Source organism: Naegleria gruberi (genome assembly GCF_000004985.1).
Source record: "Naegleria gruberi genomic scaffold NAEGRscaffold_11, whole genome shotgun sequence".
NCBI classification, from domain to species: Eukaryota; Heterolobosea; class Eutetramitea; order Acrasida; family Naegleriidae; genus Naegleria; species Naegleria gruberi.
Window position 1 is genome coordinate 92,982 of NW_003163316.1, and position 19,633 is coordinate 112,614.

A 19,633-nucleotide genomic window follows, 5' to 3' on the forward strand; every position below is an offset into this window, starting at 1 on the left:
AAATCACATTATCTGGATGTGATATGAAGATGAGATCTTTAGAGAGTGCAATCCGATTCAAGAGTAACAGAAGCATGAGTACGAGAATGAAGAAGTGAGGTGTTAAAGTTTGCTGCATTTTGTTTTGATTGATTAAATAGGAAACTAACATTTATAGAACTTGGTTTGTCTACTCTTGAATCAGCCGTAAAAACTTCTTTTTCAATTCTACCTTGTCTATCATTGGTTTCTTCTCTGATTGAACTGATTCTTGGTTTGTGTTTTGTTGAGTATGTTGAGAACCAGTGGTGGTTCCTATTTCGGATGCAGTATCACTTGACTTTTCAGATAATTGTTGAATTTTCTTTTCTTCTCCTTCTTTTTCTCTGATTTTCCATCTTTCTTTAAAGTACAGAACCTTTTCATGTTCGCGATTGAAGAGGTTTCTAACAAGTTTTTCTTCATCTGGAAGAGGTCTTATTAAATTCTTAGGCACCTCAACAACAGATAGAGATCCATTCTGAGTACCAACTGCAATAAATTGGAATGAGAGTTTTCCTACTCCCGTTCCAGATCTAAACTTGAGCTCTGTAAGAGGTACATTTTGTTGGGAAATTGAAAAGTGGGAAACCATACTACAATCATGAGACTTATCCAAGAAGTCCCAAACTTCAATGAAACCATCACTTCGACCCAGTAGCAAAACACCTGGACGAGTAGGACTCCAACTTCCACATGAGTACGAAACATTGAACTTGAAACAACTAGTCCAAATTGGATCAGGGCAGCCAACTTTCCAAATTTTGCAAGTGGCTTTGCCAATAGTTAGCAAAATATCGTCAAAGAATGGACTTCTTGAAATTGAATGGGTCAATCCCAAATGGCCATTCGATCTTCCATAAATTCCGTTAGCAATATTCACAGAATTGAATGTTGTTTCTGCGTTAGCTCCCTCACCTTCAACCGGTGACCAATCTGCTGTGATAAATTCTCCTTCGGTTGTTGTACAGCACAATTGATATGGATTCTTCATGCTTACAGATAAGGCAAATGTTGGGAGTTCAGAAGTAAGATCCAACTGAAGAATTGGCATGACAGCAAATGGTATCCAAGCATCTTTCATTCTTTCACTCTTCTTGACTGATAATCTTTTCTTTTCCTTTCTAATATCCCAAAGTATTATTTGAGAATCCATTCCTAGTGTTAAAAATTGATAACATTCTTCTTCATTGATTGCAGCCATTGTTCCATTATTTCTAACCTCTTTTCCTTTTGTAATCCATTGTATTCCTGTAACTGCACTCTTGTGACTCATTTCAGTCAATGAAATCTGAGAGTACTCAAGAGTTGGTATCTGAGGCTTTTCAATTTCATCGCCCTTCATATCAATTATAATTTTTTCAAATTCCTTTTCTTCCTTTTCAATGTTCCAAATGAGTATTTGGCCATTTATCATACCTCCTGCTAAAATATAGGGCATTGCAGGGTTGAATTGAATCGCACTAACATCATTGGGGGCATTAAGGATATAACTTGGATAGGTTGGATCTTGGAATGACCATATATACACTTGAGAAGATGTGGGTTTACCCAAATCCAATACCCTAGAGCTAAAATCTCTAATATCTATTGTACTTAATGCAATAACGGCTCTATTATTTGGTTGCCAATCAAGGGAAGCAATTTTTCTGTATTTTGACATTGCGTGAGGGAATGATTGTATTTCTATGAATTGTGATTCCGATTTTGTTCCAATGAAAGAATCATCAATAACCAAATCAACAAAATCATCCTTGAAAATATCTATTGTTGTATTTTGATCTAATGCTTCAAAAAGCAATTCGGAAACATTTTTCAAGAATTCTTCCACTGCAGGACTATCCATACTTTCCTGAATATCTGTTTGAGAGACTGATTCAGAAATGTTTACCTGAGAAAAATGGTTAACCTTTCTGAACCACTCTGTTTGTGCTGTTGATTCAACTAGAGATTCTCCACATTGTACTCCATAATCCCTTTCCAATCGTTGATCTGCTGGTTGATATCTTGGGTCCTTAACAGGAGGGAAAAACCTGTATGAATCATTAGTATCCTCTTCAATATTTTGTATTTCCCTTCCGAAATGTTTAAATTTTCTAGTAAATCTCATCTTAGTCAGAGGTCTCAAAAGCTGGACTTTTTCTGCCATTATTTCCGCAGCAGTGTCTCTTTCCTCTTTTTGCTTTCCCGAATAAACTGATGTAACTGTTGGTGGACGAGAGCCATTTTCCTCATTCTTTCCTTCGTTCCAATCTTCATTGTTTTCCTCCACTGGTTCAACGTCCATGTCATCATCGACATGCATTGGCTCAATTAGATTATTGCTGCTCATTTTTTTTAAAGAGTGTCTACAAAGTTGGCGGGAAATATTGTATCATCGAAATTTGATCCATTTTGTATGATCAACCAGGCTATTGATTCTGTGTTTCCGAAAGTTTATAAGATGGTGGTCCATTTGTGAAAATTATTGTCAAGGCTAAGTCCAAAATTTTTGAATTACACGCTCAGTAATACTAACCCAAAAACCATTGGACTCACAAGCCAACTGCACTACAACACAGTTAAGCACTGACGAAACAATAAAAACAGAAGTACAAAAACGAGACAACCAACCAACACAAGAAAAGAACAACACGCAGTCTAAGTGGGTCAAAGGAGGAGATAAATCACAGTTAATGTCCTGTCTAAGCAAACCAAACAAAATTTTGGAAGATTAGATTGAAGAATTCAATTGATAACCTATTATCAAGTAGTATTAAGAAGCATTTCTTAGGAGGACATATTCACCACTCTCAATAACGCCAGAGCAAAATTCAAAATGTTGGCTCTCGCTCAGCTTTCTTTTAAGCATTTTTGAGGACAAGAATTTTGTTTTTATCAAGTTTACAATAATATTGAAAAAGATATTGAAAGTGAAGGAAATCTCATTTGATCAAAATTGATTGAAGACGCACTAACTTTTACTCAACATGTACGAGTTTGTGCGTGCTCACAAACCCCAACTAACCAACAAAAAATGTCAACACAACAACCACAAGACTCTGATAGATTCAAAAAGCAATTTTGGCAGGATCCCAAGCTGATGGATGATAGAGCTAATCTATACCTTGGTTTCTATGCTCAAAACTTGATAAATAGGGCAAACATTGAAGAGTTCACAACAAAGAATAAGAGAATTGACATTCTAGATCTCTGTACTGGTACTGGATTGCTTGCATTCCAAGTTTATGATGTTGTAAAAGATCTTGATGTTCATACTAATATTGAGGCAATTGATTTCTCGGCTCCACTCATCAAATTCGCCAAAGAAAAGAAAGAAAAATTGAGGGCCAGCGTTTTGAATTTTCAAGAAATGGATGGCCAAGAATTGAAATTTGAAAATGAGACTTTTGATTTTGTATTCTCTAACGCTGGTGTTTGTTTTTATCCTGACTTTGTTAAGGGTTTCAAAGAGATACATCGAGTTATGAAGCAAGGATCAAATGCTTTCATTAATGCATGGGCTTATGATTTTCCAATGGCCATTCCAATACAATCTGCTCAAAAGCATGGAACAATGAAAGATACTAAAATGACTTTTCAAACACTCAGCGAACCAGAGAAATTCACAGAATTATTGAAAGAATCAGGTTTCTCTGATATTTCTACAGACTCGATTTCTCACAAGATTAGAGTCAAGTTTGGCGAATTTGTAGAAACATTCAATGGTAATCCATCTCTATTGGATGAAAAGGTTTTGGCTGACACTGCACTTGCTTTCAATGTAAAAGAGGATAACGATGAAATTGAACTAAACACAACTATGATTGTTGCCTCTCTCACAAAGAACTAATATCCAACAAATCAAATAAATAATTGTGTTCTCAATTCTCTTTTTCAACACATGAATCAATACAGAGAAATAAAGTCAAAGTAGGAATAATAGCTGACACACTTTGCTTTAATATGGAAAGCAATCCTTTTCGAAAAATTTCAGCGCCTTTTCATTTTAATTTCTAACAGAAAAAAATACCTAGACCGTTAAAAGTGAACCTTTGGGTCATCACTAACTTTTCATCATCACTCGCTAGTTTTATTCCTTAAAACACAAAGAGAAGGAATATCATCAATCGATTGTTTGGCCAATATTTACCAGTTTGGTCAATTTCTAAATTATCTAGACTAGTTTTATTTATTCACTAGTTGGAGATGAGATCTTTAACTAGTTACTTTAATTTAATCACCAGTGTTAATTATGGTGATAAATTTCGTCAGTTTAATGATTGGCTTCCGTGGAACAGGTTACCTCCTGCTCCTCGTGTCATTCATTTAAACGATCAAGCAATCAACATTAGAAAGGAGAACAAATTTTGCGATAATTCAGGTAGGTAGACAATTGTGATTGATAAGAATAACCTCGTCTTTTTAGTATCAACTGCTAAGTATAATTTAGTTACATTCATTCCGAAGAACTTGTTGGAGCAATTTAGAAGAGTTGCCAACATTTACTTTTTCATAATTGCTTTATTGCAATTAGCCACACCTTTTTCGCCTACGTATGTATTTTAATGTTATCGTCGTGTTTTTAACAATTTTCACAGTGGTAGATATAGTACAGCTCTTCCATTGGTAATGGTTATCATTATTCAAATGATTAAGGATGGCTATGAAGATGTAAAACGTCATATTTCGGATAACGAAGTGAATAATAGAAAAATATCAATATTAAGAAATGGGGAGGTTATGGAAGTGTGTTGGAAAGAAGTTCAAGTTGGAGACATTGTGAAAGTGAACCAAGATGAATCTTTCCCTGCGGATTTAATTGGTATTTCTAGTAGTGAACATCAGGGAATTTGTTATATTGAAACTTCACAATTGGATGGTGAAACTAATCTTAAAATTAAGAGATGTGTACATCCAACTTCAGAACTAATTGATCCAAACGCCTTACTCAAACTCAAAGGTGTTATAAATTGTGAACAACCGAATAACAAGCTTTATAACTTTACAGGAAATATCAAGATTGACCCTGATCCAAAACCAATAGCTCTAGATGTTGAAAATGTATTACTTCGTGGTGCTATCCTTAAGAATACCAAATATATTTATGGTTTGGTTGTTTTTACTGGAAAACACTCAAAGCTCATGATGAACTCAAGAAATCCTCCAACCAAACGATCAAAAGTTGAAAAAATTACTAATCGTATGATTTTGATTTTGTTCTTTGCCCAAGTAATTTTGGCATTAATTTCTGCTACAGCAATTACTGCATGGGAATCTAATAATAACCACCAAAACAACCATTGGTATTTCACTGATTTCACTCCATTAGCATCTCAATTCTTTGGAGGTTTTCTGACATTCTTCATTCTATATAACAATTGTATTCCAATTTCGTTGTATGTGACACTAGAAACTGTCAAGGTTATTCAGGCTAGAGTTTTCCTTGATAACGACATACAAATGTGTTACTATGACAAACCAAATGATTTACACATACCAGCTATGGCTAAAACATCAAGCTTGAATGAGGAATTGGGTCAAGTTGAGTATATTTTCAGTGACAAGACAGGAACATTGACACAAAACGTTATGGAATTCTTAAAATTTTCAGTTTGTGGAGTTGAATATGGTAGAGGTTCTACTGAAATTGGTAGAGCAGCCGCTAAAAGAAGAGGAGAAAAAGTACTGGAAGAACAACCTATTCCTAATGAAGATGGTTTCCAATTTGCTGATGAAAGAATCATGGAAAATAATTGGAAGAAAGAAAAATGTTCATCTACTATTGAAGAATTTTTGACTCTTCTTGCTGTATGCCATACTGTTATACCTGAAGTTGATAAGAATAACCATATTGAATACCAAGCATCTAGTCCTGATGAAGCTGCCCTTGTTAAGGCAGCTAAATATCTTGGTTTTGTTTTTACTGAAAGATCCCCAAAACAATGTACAATCAATGCCGCTGGTGTCTCCAGAACTTATGACGTTTTGAATATTTTGGAATTCAACTCAACAAGAAAGAGAATGTCCGTCATTGTTAGAACTCCCGAAAATGAAATCGTACTCTATACCAAAGGTGCTGATAACGTTGTCTTTGAAAGACTCCAACCAGGACAAGAACATGTTGAAGAAACAAGAGCATTATTAGAAAAGCATGCTGCTGAGGGTTTAAGAACTCTAGTTTGTGCTAAAGCTGTTTTGGATCCTATTGAATACGAAAGATGGAATACGGAAGTTTATGAACCAGCCGAATTGGATTTGAAAGATAAGAAGCAAAAACTTGCTGATGCTGCAGAAGTTATTGAAAAGAATTTGATGCTTGTAGGAACAACTGCTATTGAGGACAAGTTGCAAGACGAAGTTCCTGATACTATTGCGACCCTTGCTAAAGCAAAGGTTAAAATTTGGGTTCTTACTGGTGACAAGCAAGAGACAGCTATCAACATTGGTTATGCATGTGCTTTGCTCGATAATGATATGAGTATTATGATTATTAATGCTGAAAATAGATCATCCCTTAAAACACAAATAAGAATGAAATTGAAAAATGCTATGGAAGGCAAAGAGGGAAGTAATCTTGGTCTTGTTGTTGATGGTTCAGCATTGGACATTATTTTAGAGAGAAAGAAGAAGAAAAAGAAGAAAAAGAAGAAGAAGGAACAAAACAAAGAAAAGATTGTACTTGAAGATTTGGAAACAGAGTTTCACGACGATGAATCAGATGGTCAAACAAACCATGAAGCAGAAAAGGATATTGATGATCTTCAAGATGATGCTGATGATCCAAATGAAGAACCTCTCAGATATACTTTCCTTAGATTATGTATGCTTTGCAAGTCTGTAATTTGTTGCAGAGTTTCTCCTCTTCAAAAATCCTTAATTGTCAAATTAGTCAAAGACAATTTACCTGGAGCTGTCACCCTTGCTATTGGTGACGGTGCTAATGATGTTAGTATGATTCAAGCTGCACATATTGGTGTTGGTATCAGTGGTAAGGAAGGTTTGCAAGCAGCTAGAGCAGCTGATTATGCTATTGCCCAATTTAAGTACTTGAAGAGACTTTTACTTATCCATGGACGTTTGAATTATAGAAGAATTGGTAAGACAATTGTGTACTCTTTCTACAAGAACTTGACATTACAATTGACACAATTTTTCTTCATTTTCTTCAATGCATTTACAGGTACTTCATTGTATGAAAACATTTCGTTATCTACATTTAACTTGATATTTACATCAGTTCCAGTTATTGGATTTGCTATGTTTGATAGAGATGTTGACGATGAAAATTCTCTTCAATATCCAGAGTTGTACACTTATGGTCAAAGAGATCACTATGTAAGTAATCAAATAATTTTCAAATTATTCTTAATAATTAATTAGTTCAACATTCCTGAATTGCTGATGTGGATCTTGAATGCTGTTTGGCATTCTCTTTGCTGTTTCTTTATTCCAATCATTTCTCTCGGATTTATGAACAGCGCTTTATATGAAGGTAAAATGGTATCTTTGGAAGAGCTTGGTATTTTGATCTATACTTGCATTATCATGTTAGTTAACATTAAATTAGCAGTAGAAACTTGGTAAGTTTATTTTCATAATTTTCCTAACAATGAAAAGTACATGGAATTTCTTCAACTCAATCCTTTTATGGGGAAGTGTTGCTGTTTGGTTTTTGTGGACCATTCTTTACTCTGTATTTTACTGGGTTGTTCCAGATGCAGGCTTTTTCCCATTCAACAGCTTATTGGGATTAGGAAGAAAATATTATTTTAATTTTTACAATTCATCAGGAAATATTCTCTTTTGGTTCACTCTTGCATTGGTCTTAGTTGTGGCATTAGGAAGAGATATTACTTGGAAGAGTGCTGTAAGAATTTTACCATGGACTAAACAATTATATCACGTAATTCAACCATACAGTAGGGCTAAGACGATAGCTCCAAGAGAAGTAGTTGAACAAGAATTTGATTTACAAAAATTACAATCCCCTCTCAGAAAACCATACGACAAATTCAATCGTATTGGTATTTATATTACACCTGGTGCTCCAATTGAGGAAATTGAAAAATATGAACCAAGAGCTCTCGATAGGAAGAAGACACTCAATGAAACACGATTTGGTACTGGTTATGCCTTCTCACAAAGAGATGGAGGTGAAAAGGATTTATTAGAGGAAATTTATTCCCCTATTAATAGAGTTGGTCTTATTGAATTGCAAACTCTTGACAAGTTGGATATGAAACAGCCAGAAATTGCTGAAGAAGAGAATACAGAAAACCAATCAAGAAAGCAAATCAAGAAGGAACTCAAATCCAAACTCACTTCATCTGGAAAGAAAAAGAAAAAATCCAAATCAGAAGTTGTGGAGGATCTTGATGATGAAATTATCACATCATACAACCCAAACTTTGACCAATAATAAATATTACTTCCTCTTCAATTTTAAAATATTTAATTAAATATTTTAAAAAATGCTTCCTTCGTCATCCGAGGCTTCCTCATCACAGCAGAAGGATCTCGAACAACAAACAAAGAAGAAAGGATCAAGATGGGATTCAAAAGTAAAAGTATCTTCATCAACAGAAGATCAAAATAACAAGAAACATAAAAGATATGACGGATCTTCATCAAGTGAAAGTAACTTGGAAAACGAACCACCAAAGAAAATTCAAAAATCAGCTTGGGAAGATATGGACGATGATGTTGAGGATGTAGATGACTTTGTTCAAATGAAAAGTGGATATTCATCAGCACAAAGTTCTGGTTTATCTTCGGATGAAGATTATATGCCATTGGAAAGAAAAAGAGGTGACAGATTAGAGTCTTCTGCTTCTTCTTCATCTTCTAGCAGACCATCCAATGCCACCCCTTTAGTTGGATCTGGAAAATGGGACAATAGTATGAAAACTCCAGTCTATTCCGGATCCAGTTCGAGTGCTGCAACTCCTCTCCTAACACCAAGAAATTCAGGTTTTAGTAGAAATGGTGCAGTGATTGCCACACCTCTAGGAAATATGACTCCACAAGAGTATTCACAGTTAAAGATTGAACAAGAAATAGATTCCCGAAACAGACCACTCACTGATGAAGAACTAGATGCTATTCTTCCATCAGAGGGTTTTGAGATTCTTCAACCCCCAACAGATTATGTTCCTAAGAGAAGAAATAGAACAAGTTCTTTTTCAAGTGGAGAAGTGACACCATTGAATGGTAGTGCAACACCTTACTATAGCATTCCAGATGAATTGAATGCATCTAATTTTGGAATTCAAACAGGAACTCTTGGAGCAGACATGCCTGAAATGAAACCAGACGATTATCAATATTTTAGTAAACTCTTAGAGGAAAAGGAAGAAAAGGATATGAGTGATGAAGAAAAAGTGGAGAGAAAAATTCTCAAATTGCTCTTAAAGATTAAAAATGGTACCCCACAAATGAGAAAACAAGCTATGAAGTTTATTACAGATCATGCCAAAGAATTGGGGGCTGGTCCTTTGTTCGATCAAATATTGCCACTAATGATGTCAACAACTCTGGAAGAACAAGAAAGACACTTGTTGGTCAAGTTAATTGACAGAATTTTATACAAATTGGATGACCTAGTTAGACCTTATGTACACAAGATATTACTTGTAACTCAACCAATGTTGATTGATGAAGATTATTTCACCAGAATTGAAGGAAGAGAAATTATTGCTAATCTTGCAAAAGCTGCCGGTTTGGCCACAATGATAGCTGCTATGAGACCTGATATTGATCACGCAGAAGAGTATGTAAGAAATACAACCAGTAGAGCCTTTGCAGTTGTTGCTAGTGCTTTGGGTGTTCAAAACCTGTTACCTTTCCTAAAGGCTGTTTGTAAATATAAGAAGACTTGGGAAACTAGACATACTGGTATGAGAATCGTTCAACATATTGCCATTCAATTAGGTTGTGGTGTATTGCCATATTTAACAGAACTGGTAGAAATAATCAAGGATGGATTTAATGATAGTGAACCAAAAGTGAGGAGCATGACTGGTTTAGCTGTTGCTGCTCTTGCCCAATCATCAGCTCCATTCGGTATTGAATCATTTGAATGTGTTTTGAAACCATTGTGGAAAGGTTTGTCAAACAATAAGGGTAAGATTCTAGCTGCATACATCAAAGCTGTGGGTTATATTATCCCACTCATGGATGCTACCAGCGCTAAAAAATATACTTCTGTTGTGATTGATAATATTGTTAAACAATTTGATAGTCAAGAAGAAGAAATGAAAAGAATAGTTTTGAAGGCAGTAGCTCAATGCGTGGCTACCGATGGTATTGATGCAACTTTTGTCAGAGAGAGAATTATTCCAAAATTCTTTTCTAGTTTTTGGGACAGAAGTATGGTTAATGATAGAAGAAACTATAATCAACTTGTAGAAACAACTGTTGCAATTGCCACAAATGTTGGCTGTTCCCTTGTTGTTGGAGAGCTTATAAGCAATTTGAAAGACGAAAATGAACCATTCAGACACATGACCTTGGAAACAATCACCAAAATTATTGAAAATCTAGGAACTGCTGATATTGGTGAACGTTTGGAATTGGAAATATTGGAAGAATGTCTCATTTTCTGTATTGTCCAAGATCAAAGTAGTCCTGTAAATGATAAGAAGAATTATTATCTTGTAATTAACTCTGTTGCCACAATAATGAAAGCATTCGGTATTAGATGTAAAAAGTACTTGCCAAAGCTTACAGGTACTATTCTTCACAGGTTAACCAACAAGTCTGAGAAGGTTAGACAACAAGCAGCTGATTTATTGACAGACATGATATCAATAGTGAAGCTTTGCAATGAAGAAACTCGTCTAACTCAATTCAAAATGATAATCTACGAATTTTTAAGAGATGAAGAATATCCTGATGTTTTGGGATCTGTATTAGCTTCTATGAATGCCATTGTAGAGGCTCTTGGTGAGGGTGATGAGTCCAAACCATCGATAGACGAAGTTCTCACCAGATGTACCCCAATTCTTAAAAACAGGAACGAGAAGGTTGAAGAAAATCTTATCAACCTGATTGGTACAATTGCCAAGACATCAGCAAATAGAGTGAGTGGTAAGGAATGGTTAAGAATTTGTTTTGATTTATTGGAAGTGCTTAGAGCTCACAAGAAATCAATCAGAAGAGCAGCTATCAAAACTTTTGGTTATATTGCCAAGGAAATTGGTCCATCAGATGTGTTGGTAACTCTTCTAAGCAATCTTAGAGTCCAAGAACGTCAAAACAGAGTGTGTACCACTATCGCTATTGCCATTGTTGCTGAAACCTGTGGCCCATTTACAGTGCTTCCAGCCCTCATGAATGAATACCGAGTACCTGAGCTTAATGTTAGAACTGGTGTACTCAAATCACTCTCCTTCCTATTTGAATATATTGGAGATTTATCTACTGATTATATCTATGCTGTTACGCCACTCATTGAGGATGCCTTAATGGACAGAGATCTTGTTCACAGACAAACAGCATGTGCAGCCGTGAAACATATAGCACTTGGTGTGTATGGCAGAGGAAAAGAGGATATTCTACTCCACTTGTTGAATTATGTTTGGCCCAACATTTTCGAAACATCCGCCCATGTTATCAACTCTGTCATGGAATCTATTGAGGCTCTTCGTGTAGCATTGGGCCCTTGTGTATTTTTACAGTATTTATTGCAAGGTCTGTTTAGTCCTGCAAGAAAGGTTAGAAATGCCTTTTGGAAAGTTTACAACAATGTATATATTGGTCACCAAGATGCACTTGTACCATTTTACCCAAGCATAACCAACGAAGAGGAGAACCATTACGAAAGAACAGAGCTTAATTGGTTCATATAACGGGCTTCTTATTTTGGGATTTCAAACTTCTAGTTTGAAACCTCCTTTCTTTGTTAAAGATACCGTAAATGAAAATTTCTAATTAGTAAACTTCCTTAAAAGCAAATTTACCGTACTTTTAACTATTGATCAACGTGTTAAAGTGTATCACCTTAATATGGATTTACTGTACAAGCTTGAGCCGAGTTGTTGCGTGGGTAGAGCTCAATCCACGCACCAACTCACCTCAAGAAGTTCTTCATTCATAAAGCAGATTACCTTGGTACACAGAATTAAAAAAATCGAAACACTGAATCAAATGAGCTCTTTTTCACAATTTGTAATAAGCTCTTCAACAGGACCTTCTTCTGTCTGCCGCTGTCCTACCTGTGCCTTTACACAGTATAATCCATTTGTGGCTGCAAATGAAGGCAGATATTCCTATGTCATGAGATGCATGGTACACATGTGTGTTACTCATAATGTATCTCCACCTGTTACTTTTTCCACTGATAATAATACTATAAGGAAATGCATAATTGCATGTAATGATACCGACAACCTCCATGCAGAAGCAGCTCGAGAATATGCTCTCATGGATATTGTGAGAACTCTTGGACATCATGTCAACCCATGCATCTTTGATCTCTACTCCAGCTACCTATTTGAGGTAAACCACAGCTGGGCCTTATCATTATGGTTGGAAGCAACCAGATTCATTGCCTCAATCAATATAACAATCTCTAAAAAGAGTATTCTTATTCTAGAAAATATGTTCGAAATGATTTATTCCAAATTAACAGATAATGAAGATTATGAACACCAACCAGATGATCTTCAATTCGTTGACAACATTTGCCATATTTTCTATAAAAGTAATCACTTCCCAAAAGAACTCATCTCCAAGCTCTATCTGATCGTTGATTGTGATAATGGGATGGAGCTCGTTCCCTTACTCAAACAAACTGGTACCTATCTTGAATATTTAATAGCAAGGAATGACCCTACTCCAGTAAAGGAATTGGATTGTGATATACTGAAATGGAACTATCAAATCGTTCCACCAGATGATCTGTCAGAGCGTAGACTTTATCGTTTGCTGTACTTTAAAATACGGTTAGGCTTACCAAGTTCTGTAACTGACTTGTTTAATTTCATGTTTGTTGAGCAATTGATTGGTGACTCACCAATTAAGGAATTGTTGGTTGATAACTTTGAAACATACATTCAATCCCATCCAGAGCATGCAGAGGCTATCAGAGCTACTCTCCTTGAAACCACTATTACCTATGCTTATGAGGGTAAATGGGATGTGGCTGGATTGAATATAAGAATTTTGGGAAAGATGGGGAGAGAATATAATGATTTGGTCCATTTGATCCAGTCGTGTGTTAACCATTATAGACCTAATGAACTGAATGAATTCTTTACGGAATTCTTGATAGATGTTCTTTTCCTTTTTTATAAGGAGAAGCATAATTTTTCACTTCAGCAAATACAAGCAATAGAAAATCTCTTCAATCTCTTTACGGAACATCTTACGCCTCTTGATTCGTGCTTTGACCTTTCTGAAAGACAATATATAGAAATATTGGATTTAGCGTTGTCATTCAAAGAGAACAGGTCCCACAGATACCAAGGAATAACAAAAAAACTAGTTTCTGCATTCGAAAGTGCATTACACTGTTGTGTGGAAAGCACAGAGTTTCTATTGCAGCTGTTTTGTGAAAGGTGGGCTAACAGCTTGGATGACCATACTCAAGCTTCTAAATTCCATGAGCTATTCGAAGATGACACCATTTGGAATCATGCTCTTAGCTCAGAAATCCAAAAAACAACTATATCACGTATTCGAATCCTGAATAAGCTCTTATCAAACAGACCTCTTCTTGATTTATTCCTACCACAAGAAACTGCAAGAGATCATCTTGGTTACATTTTAGGTGTCACCTCTCAATCTAATGTTGTTGGTTATCGTAAGAACAGTCCACACTATCAAGAGTTTCTGAGGTTTGGTACTTTAGTGAACAGTGTTCTGGAATTAATTGATCAAGACGTTTATAACGGAGCTTTACCTTATGAGATTTACACCATATCAATCTACTTTTCAATTTTATGTAAATTCTATGCAGAAGAAGCCAAAGATCAAGAGCTTCAATCCTTTGACAGCTTTTTAAAAGTAATTCTAGTAACTGCTGATGAAAATGGTTATGACCATAGTGTTCTCCACACTGTCAAACTATTAACTCAAAAGAAGGTTTATCTTGAAAATTCTGAAGCAACCTTGACTCTCTTTGGGATTTGTAAACTTTTAAACCTGATTAATTATGTTATGAACAATGATACCAGTGATTCATATGATTTTTCCGAAACTTTGAATTACTATCAAAATCAGCCATTAATGAGAGATGCTCCACATCAAAACACAATTCAAAATCTAATTGAAAAGCATCAATTATTGAAGAATTTATCTCAAAGCAATCGAATGACTGATGAATAATATTATTGTAATAAATTGTATTATATTTCGTTTAAACCTTAGGTGGTATTTTCTCATCATCAATATTTACAGTGGGAGAAAGCTCTGTTCGCTCATAATTGTTCCAACTCCTTTTTTTCAAGTCGTAAATTTTTTAAAAAACCACCAAAAAAAACGGATTAAGGACAATCTTGAGGAAATCGAGACGAGGAATATTGAGAGAGTTTCTTGTATAGTAGTAGCGATAGATATAATAATACTCTGAGTTGTTGAGGAGGAATAGATTCGTTCTTCTTCTTCATAATTTATTCATCAAAAGTTGGAATAAAATAGTAGTATTGGAAAATGTTAGGCAAGAAACAAGGTTCGAAAATTAATATTCCCCTTCTTCAGAACCTTCCCTCCCATAATAATATTGTAAATAGTTATAGTTCTAGGGATCCAACATCGACGGAGAGGAGGAAATTAAACAAACTTTCAACAAAATCGAGAATTAAGGAAGACAATTACAATTTGGAACGAAAAATTCTTGTGGATGATGAAGATTTCAATCTTGTCACGGCACCAGCTACGTTTGTACAAGTTATCGAAGAAGAAAATCTCGATAACAATGCTAAAAACCAACTATTGGTTCCTAATAATCAAACAAATACTTCTGATGATTCGGAAGATAAGAAAAATGGAACAAGACAAACACGAAGAGTCATGAAGAAGTCTCCTACAGCTTCAACAGCCATCAGCAAATTTTCTCTTGTACACGGAAAAGTGAAAGCTATTGCATCTATTCAATTGGCTGGTAAAATTAGGAGAAAGGAATTAAATCAAAAAGTTAAACAATTAAGTGAATATGCTGATCACGATCTTGAAGAAATTCAGAAAGGAAAAGAAAATAGAATTTCACCATCATTCGAAGAATCTGAGGAAGATGATCAAGCGAGAAGAGATACAGATTATGCTAAATATTTACAAGATAAAAAGAAATTGGAAAAGAAACCTATTGAAGATGATATTAATGAAAAAATTAAATTGGAGGATATTAGAAGATTATTTGAAAATAGTTCCGAAGATGGACTTACAGAAGATGAGTTCATCTCTGGAATGAGTAGATTATTAGGATCTGGAAGAGATAGAGACGAATTTAAAGCTCTATTTGCTCGCATTGATGCCAATGCAAACGGAAGTGTGGATTGGAATGAATTTTCAACCTATGTTTTGCTAGGTTATGAAGGTGCTAAAAAGATGAAAAACAATTTTGAGGATAAGATGTTTGTAAAACAAACATACCCTGATATCAATACTAAACCAATGTACCATAAAGGAAACATTACAAGAATAACAGTGGATGAAAAGAGACAGAGATACTATACAGCAGGAAATGATGGTTTAGTGAAATCGTGGTATTATGAAAATTTAATGTTTGACAGAAATATTTATTATTCACCGAGCAGTATAATTACAGATATTTCATATTTGCCCTTACATGACGAATTATGTATCTGTAATGTTGACAGAGTTGTTAGTTTTTATGATCTCGATACTTTCACTGTAAGAAGAGCATTTAAAGGTAGACAATATTATAATAAGGGAATTTATAATATCATATCTAGTAGAGCAACAGCAGACGATACAACAATCAACAGTCTCATGAGCACAATGGAGGACGATACCAATCCATCTGCCAACTCAAAACCAAATAGACAAACCCAAAAACTCTCCTCTTCACTACCATCACTTTCTAGAAGAACTTTCAAAGAGTATGCTCCTATTAATATGCCTTCTCGCCTTAAAGATCCTAATCCTCTAATTGAAACTCTTTCTCCACTTCCTAATAGTGTGAAAATTCACAAGCAAATAGAGAATATGAAGAATGATTATTTTACGAAACCATTCCATATTAGTGATTCAGTTCAGCTCACTGTTTTGGAAGATTTTATAGACACTCCTACATGTATGACTGATTTTTCTAAATTCTTTGTTGACAGAAAGATGAAAGAAGAAAAACGGAAAACAGGAGTACTATCACTTCCAACCATAATCAATCAAACTGGGGATTATGTTGGTAGCTATTCAAAACAAGGTATTGAAATCATTAACCCTTGCTTCATTATGTTTGGAATGGATTCTGGTTATGTGAAATTATTCGATTGTACCACTACCTATACGGGAAGTAGAGTTCAAGAATCTATTCTACCTGAAAAGAAGTGGAAACTTCATAATGGGTGGGTTTCAAAAATAATCTATGCACCAAGTATTGACTGTATGATAACGAGCTCGTATGATAAGACCATCTCTGTAACCAATTTTGATGATCCAAAACGTGGAGGAAGAATATTGCAAGGCCACTCAATGGAAATATACTCTGTTGATTGGTGTGAAAGACATAAATTAGTAGCATCATCCGGAAGAGATAAGGAAATTAGATTGTGGAATCCGTTCATTCCATCCTCTTTAGTAACACTTTGTGGTCATGAAAAGCCTGTAATAGAAGTCAAATTTAATGTTGACGATAGACAAATCATATCTTATGATACTGGAAAAACAATCAAAGTTTGGGATTTAAGAAACTATAAGCTTGTGCAAACAATTGAAGATATCAAGTCTAAACCTACAACTGGATCTGCTGATTCTCATATCCAGTCTTTCACTGGTAAATACCCTGGATCAGCTATGATTTATCACCACAAAAAGAGTAGAGTTATAACAGCCAGTCACAAAATGAAAACATGGCCAATGAAACGAACACTCACAGAATTTTCATTAGAATACAAGGGTCACAAATCAGCTGTTGTGGCTTGTCTTTACAATGATATGTTGAGACAACTCATTACATGTGATGAGAAAGTTGTTTGTGTATGGGATGCCACAACAGGTAGGTTACTATTCAAATTTGCTGTTCAAAACAAAATTTCAAATGCTGTTCTTGATACTCTAAAACGAAGATTGATCATTTCATCTCACAATGGAGAGGTTTCATTGTGGAATTATATCAATGGTCAGCAGTTATTAGTTTGTTATTCTCCTCCATTAGAGATTGACGAGATCATAGAAAAACCAGAATACACAGAACCAGCTTATAATGACCTAGCAACTCCAAGAGGTGTTATTGATCAGGAAACAACTCTTCGATCTTCTTTGGAAGAGAAGAATATTTCATCACTTGATTATAAGGGCCTAGCTTTTGTTTTCAAAGAACTGAGAGGAATTAGATCGATAGTCGCTGGAGGTAATAACAAGAGAGTAGTATTTTGGAAAGACGATGATCAGGACTCTTCTGTAGAGGATTTCTCTCATAGCTCAATGAAATTTCCAAAAGACATTAATGTAATTCGTCAGTTTAGCGATTATTTGGCAGTGGGGCTTGACAATGGATCAATAATGACCATAGACGCAATCAATGGTGAATTGAAATACTCTTCTCTCTATACACAAATACCAAATTATACCTATGACATACTTTACTTTATCAACAAGCAGAGAAGAGTTAAAGCAGTACAAACTGATAACCTTCCTCAACCAACAACTAATTGTCAAATTGAAGATTTAATGTTTTTAGAGAATAGAGATGGACTTCTTGTTTCCGCCAGAAGTAATGGAATAATATCATTATGGGAAACTAGAAAATCCTTAAGTCATCTTTACTCATTCCAAACCACACCCAATGGAGAAGCAATTTCCTGTATTTCATGTAGCAGTACCAATGAAACGATTGTTCTTGGTGACTCTAGAGGATTTATTTATGTTTATGATTTAACTGATTTGCCAAGAGCCAAATCCTTAGAATTTACAAAACCAGAGAGTATTGTTATACAAAAGAATAATATTAGACTTGTAAAATCTTTTAAAGCTCATACTGATTCAGTTACAAGTTTGACTTATCTTTCTGGGTTTAACCTTATTGCATCATGTGGCTTAGATTGTACAGTTGTACTTTTTGATTTGTATGGAATTCCAATTGGATTTTTCGGACAAAAGAATGAGTGGAAAGTTGGTTTGGATTTTACCTATGGAAGACATGAAATAACAGATCTCAAACATGTTATTAATCTCGATCTTTCAATGTATAGAAATGATGATGCAAAAGATAGTGAATTTGATCAAGTCATCAAAAGTAAAGATGAGCTCAACAAGCTCAATAAGCAATTAGCAAAGAAAAATAATGTAAATAACAGTAACAATACCACCAGTTCCAGTAATAATGGAAGCGTTACTCCTCAGCCAGATAATAATATGAAGTTAACTATTAACGATCAACCGAAATCACCTGTACCATCAGGTTCCCAAAAGTATAATCATAGCACTGCCTCAACTCCAGTTCAGAGAAGATCACTAGTTAAAGAGAATTCTAGATCTAATCTAATGTCTCAAAGTCAAACACCACAACCATCAGCAAAACAAAAGACACCAACACTTCTTGTTTCCACATCTCCATCAGATCAACAACCAGTACAAGCTAAACCTCTCCTTAGTGTATCAGACCCTAACAAACAAGCCAATTTCCTTACTGTAGACACAAAACCGAATGAGAAGAAGGGAGGAACACTTTCCACCTCTCAGACAAGATATCAAAAATTGCGTGAATTGGAAGATAGAGTTTCAAATCTCATCGAGAAATCCCTCAAAGAGCAAGGAGCTGTTGACCAATCCACAACACCAAGAGAGGCTGGGGAAGGGGAAAACTCATACGAAGACTCTAAAGAATCTTCAGAGAGAAAAGCTCTGGAAAAGTTTCAGAAAACATTACTTTGGTCCCAAGCTCATGATACTAATTGGATAGATAGAGTGAGAACACTAATTGATGTTGATGATTATTCATTTGAAAGTAAGTTTTAAGTGATTTTGTTGTAGATAACACCATAATTAAGGAAATATTGAGGATTTCATGGTAGATCACAAGGTTCCCAATACATCACTTCTCCAAACCACTGTTTCCACAGTAGCTAAACCTGTACCATCTACTCCCTCTTCTAATAAGGGTAGGAACCAAGAAAAGAATATTGTTTCGAGTTCTGTGGTTGTTGTTGAGCCAAACAAAACAAGAAGTAGATCTATTGCAACTGCTCCATCTGAATTGAATTCGTCAAATAATACCACTCTTCCATCTCCTGTTGCTCATCATTCCCCTGCAACTACCTCACACTCTGATAAGTTACCTCACATTTTCAAAGGTAACATGACAGATTCTGCAACAGAGAGAAGATCTCAAGCAAGTTCGACATTTGACCAGACGGACAGAGATTTTGAAAAGAAAATCAATAGTTTATTTTCCTCTTTAGACATAACCATTAAGGAGATCAATAAAGTGCTTCTCTAGAGTTCTTGATACCAA

At 35.1% G+C, this 19,633-nt stretch overlaps 6 protein-coding genes across 6 annotated transcripts; 5 read left to right on the top strand and 1 right to left on the bottom strand.

Annotated features, from left to right (window-relative positions):
* Positions 1–134: 134 nt before the first annotated feature.
* Positions 135–2,342, bottom strand: NAEGRDRAFT_57343 (uncharacterized protein). Its single transcript, XM_002679999.1, has one exon. It carries the CDS (start codon positions 2,321–2,323, stop codon positions 170–172), a length of 2,154 nt encoding a protein of 717 aa, XP_002680045.1. The 5' UTR covers positions 2,324–2,342; the 3' UTR covers positions 135–169.
* Positions 2,343–3,034: 692 nt separating this feature from the next.
* On the top strand, positions 3,035–3,850 carry NAEGRDRAFT_64654 (uncharacterized protein; the record flags this gene model as incomplete). Its single annotated transcript, XM_002679886.1, has 1 exon — positions 3,035–3,850. One exon carries the CDS (start codon positions 3,035–3,037, stop codon positions 3,848–3,850), a length of 816 nt encoding a protein of 271 aa, XP_002679932.1.
* A 575-nt stretch (positions 3,851–4,425) lies between these two features.
* On the top strand, positions 4,426–7,912 carry NAEGRDRAFT_31746 (uncharacterized protein; the record flags this gene model as incomplete). Its single annotated transcript, XM_002679887.1, has 5 exons — positions 4,426–4,553; positions 4,599–6,592; positions 6,767–7,335; positions 7,381–7,580; positions 7,618–7,912. Coding segments are annotated over 5 exons (3,186 nt in total), but the record flags the coding sequence as incomplete, so codon positions are not given.
* A 988-nt stretch (positions 7,913–8,900) lies between these two features.
* On the top strand, positions 8,901–11,849 carry NAEGRDRAFT_31740 (uncharacterized protein; the record flags this gene model as incomplete). Its single annotated transcript, XM_002679888.1, has 1 exon — positions 8,901–11,849. The coding sequence occupies one exon, from the start codon at positions 8,901–8,903 to the stop codon at positions 11,847–11,849; it is 2,949 nt and encodes a 982-aa protein (XP_002679934.1).
* Positions 11,850–12,147: 298 nt separating this feature from the next.
* On the top strand, positions 12,148–14,328 carry NAEGRDRAFT_64657 (uncharacterized protein; the record flags this gene model as incomplete). The annotated part of the gene is made up of 1 exon (XM_002679889.1): positions 12,148–14,328. The coding sequence occupies one exon, from the start codon at positions 12,148–12,150 to the stop codon at positions 14,326–14,328; it is 2,181 nt and encodes a 726-aa protein (XP_002679935.1).
* Positions 14,329–14,652: 324 nt separating this feature from the next.
* On the top strand, positions 14,653–19,628 carry FM145 (uncharacterized protein; the record flags this gene model as incomplete). Its single annotated transcript, XM_002679890.1, has 2 exons — positions 14,653–19,126; positions 19,170–19,628. The coding sequence occupies 2 exons, from the start codon at positions 14,653–14,655 to the stop codon at positions 19,616–19,618; spliced, it is 4,923 nt and encodes a 1,640-aa protein (XP_002679936.1). The 3' UTR covers positions 19,619–19,628.
* Positions 19,629–19,633: the final 5 nt, after the last annotated feature.

Coding starts and splice junctions, on each gene's coding strand:
- NAEGRDRAFT_57343 (XM_002679999.1), bottom strand. CDS start 2,323: ATGCATGTCGATGATGACATGGACGTTGAACCAGTGGAGGAAAACAAT.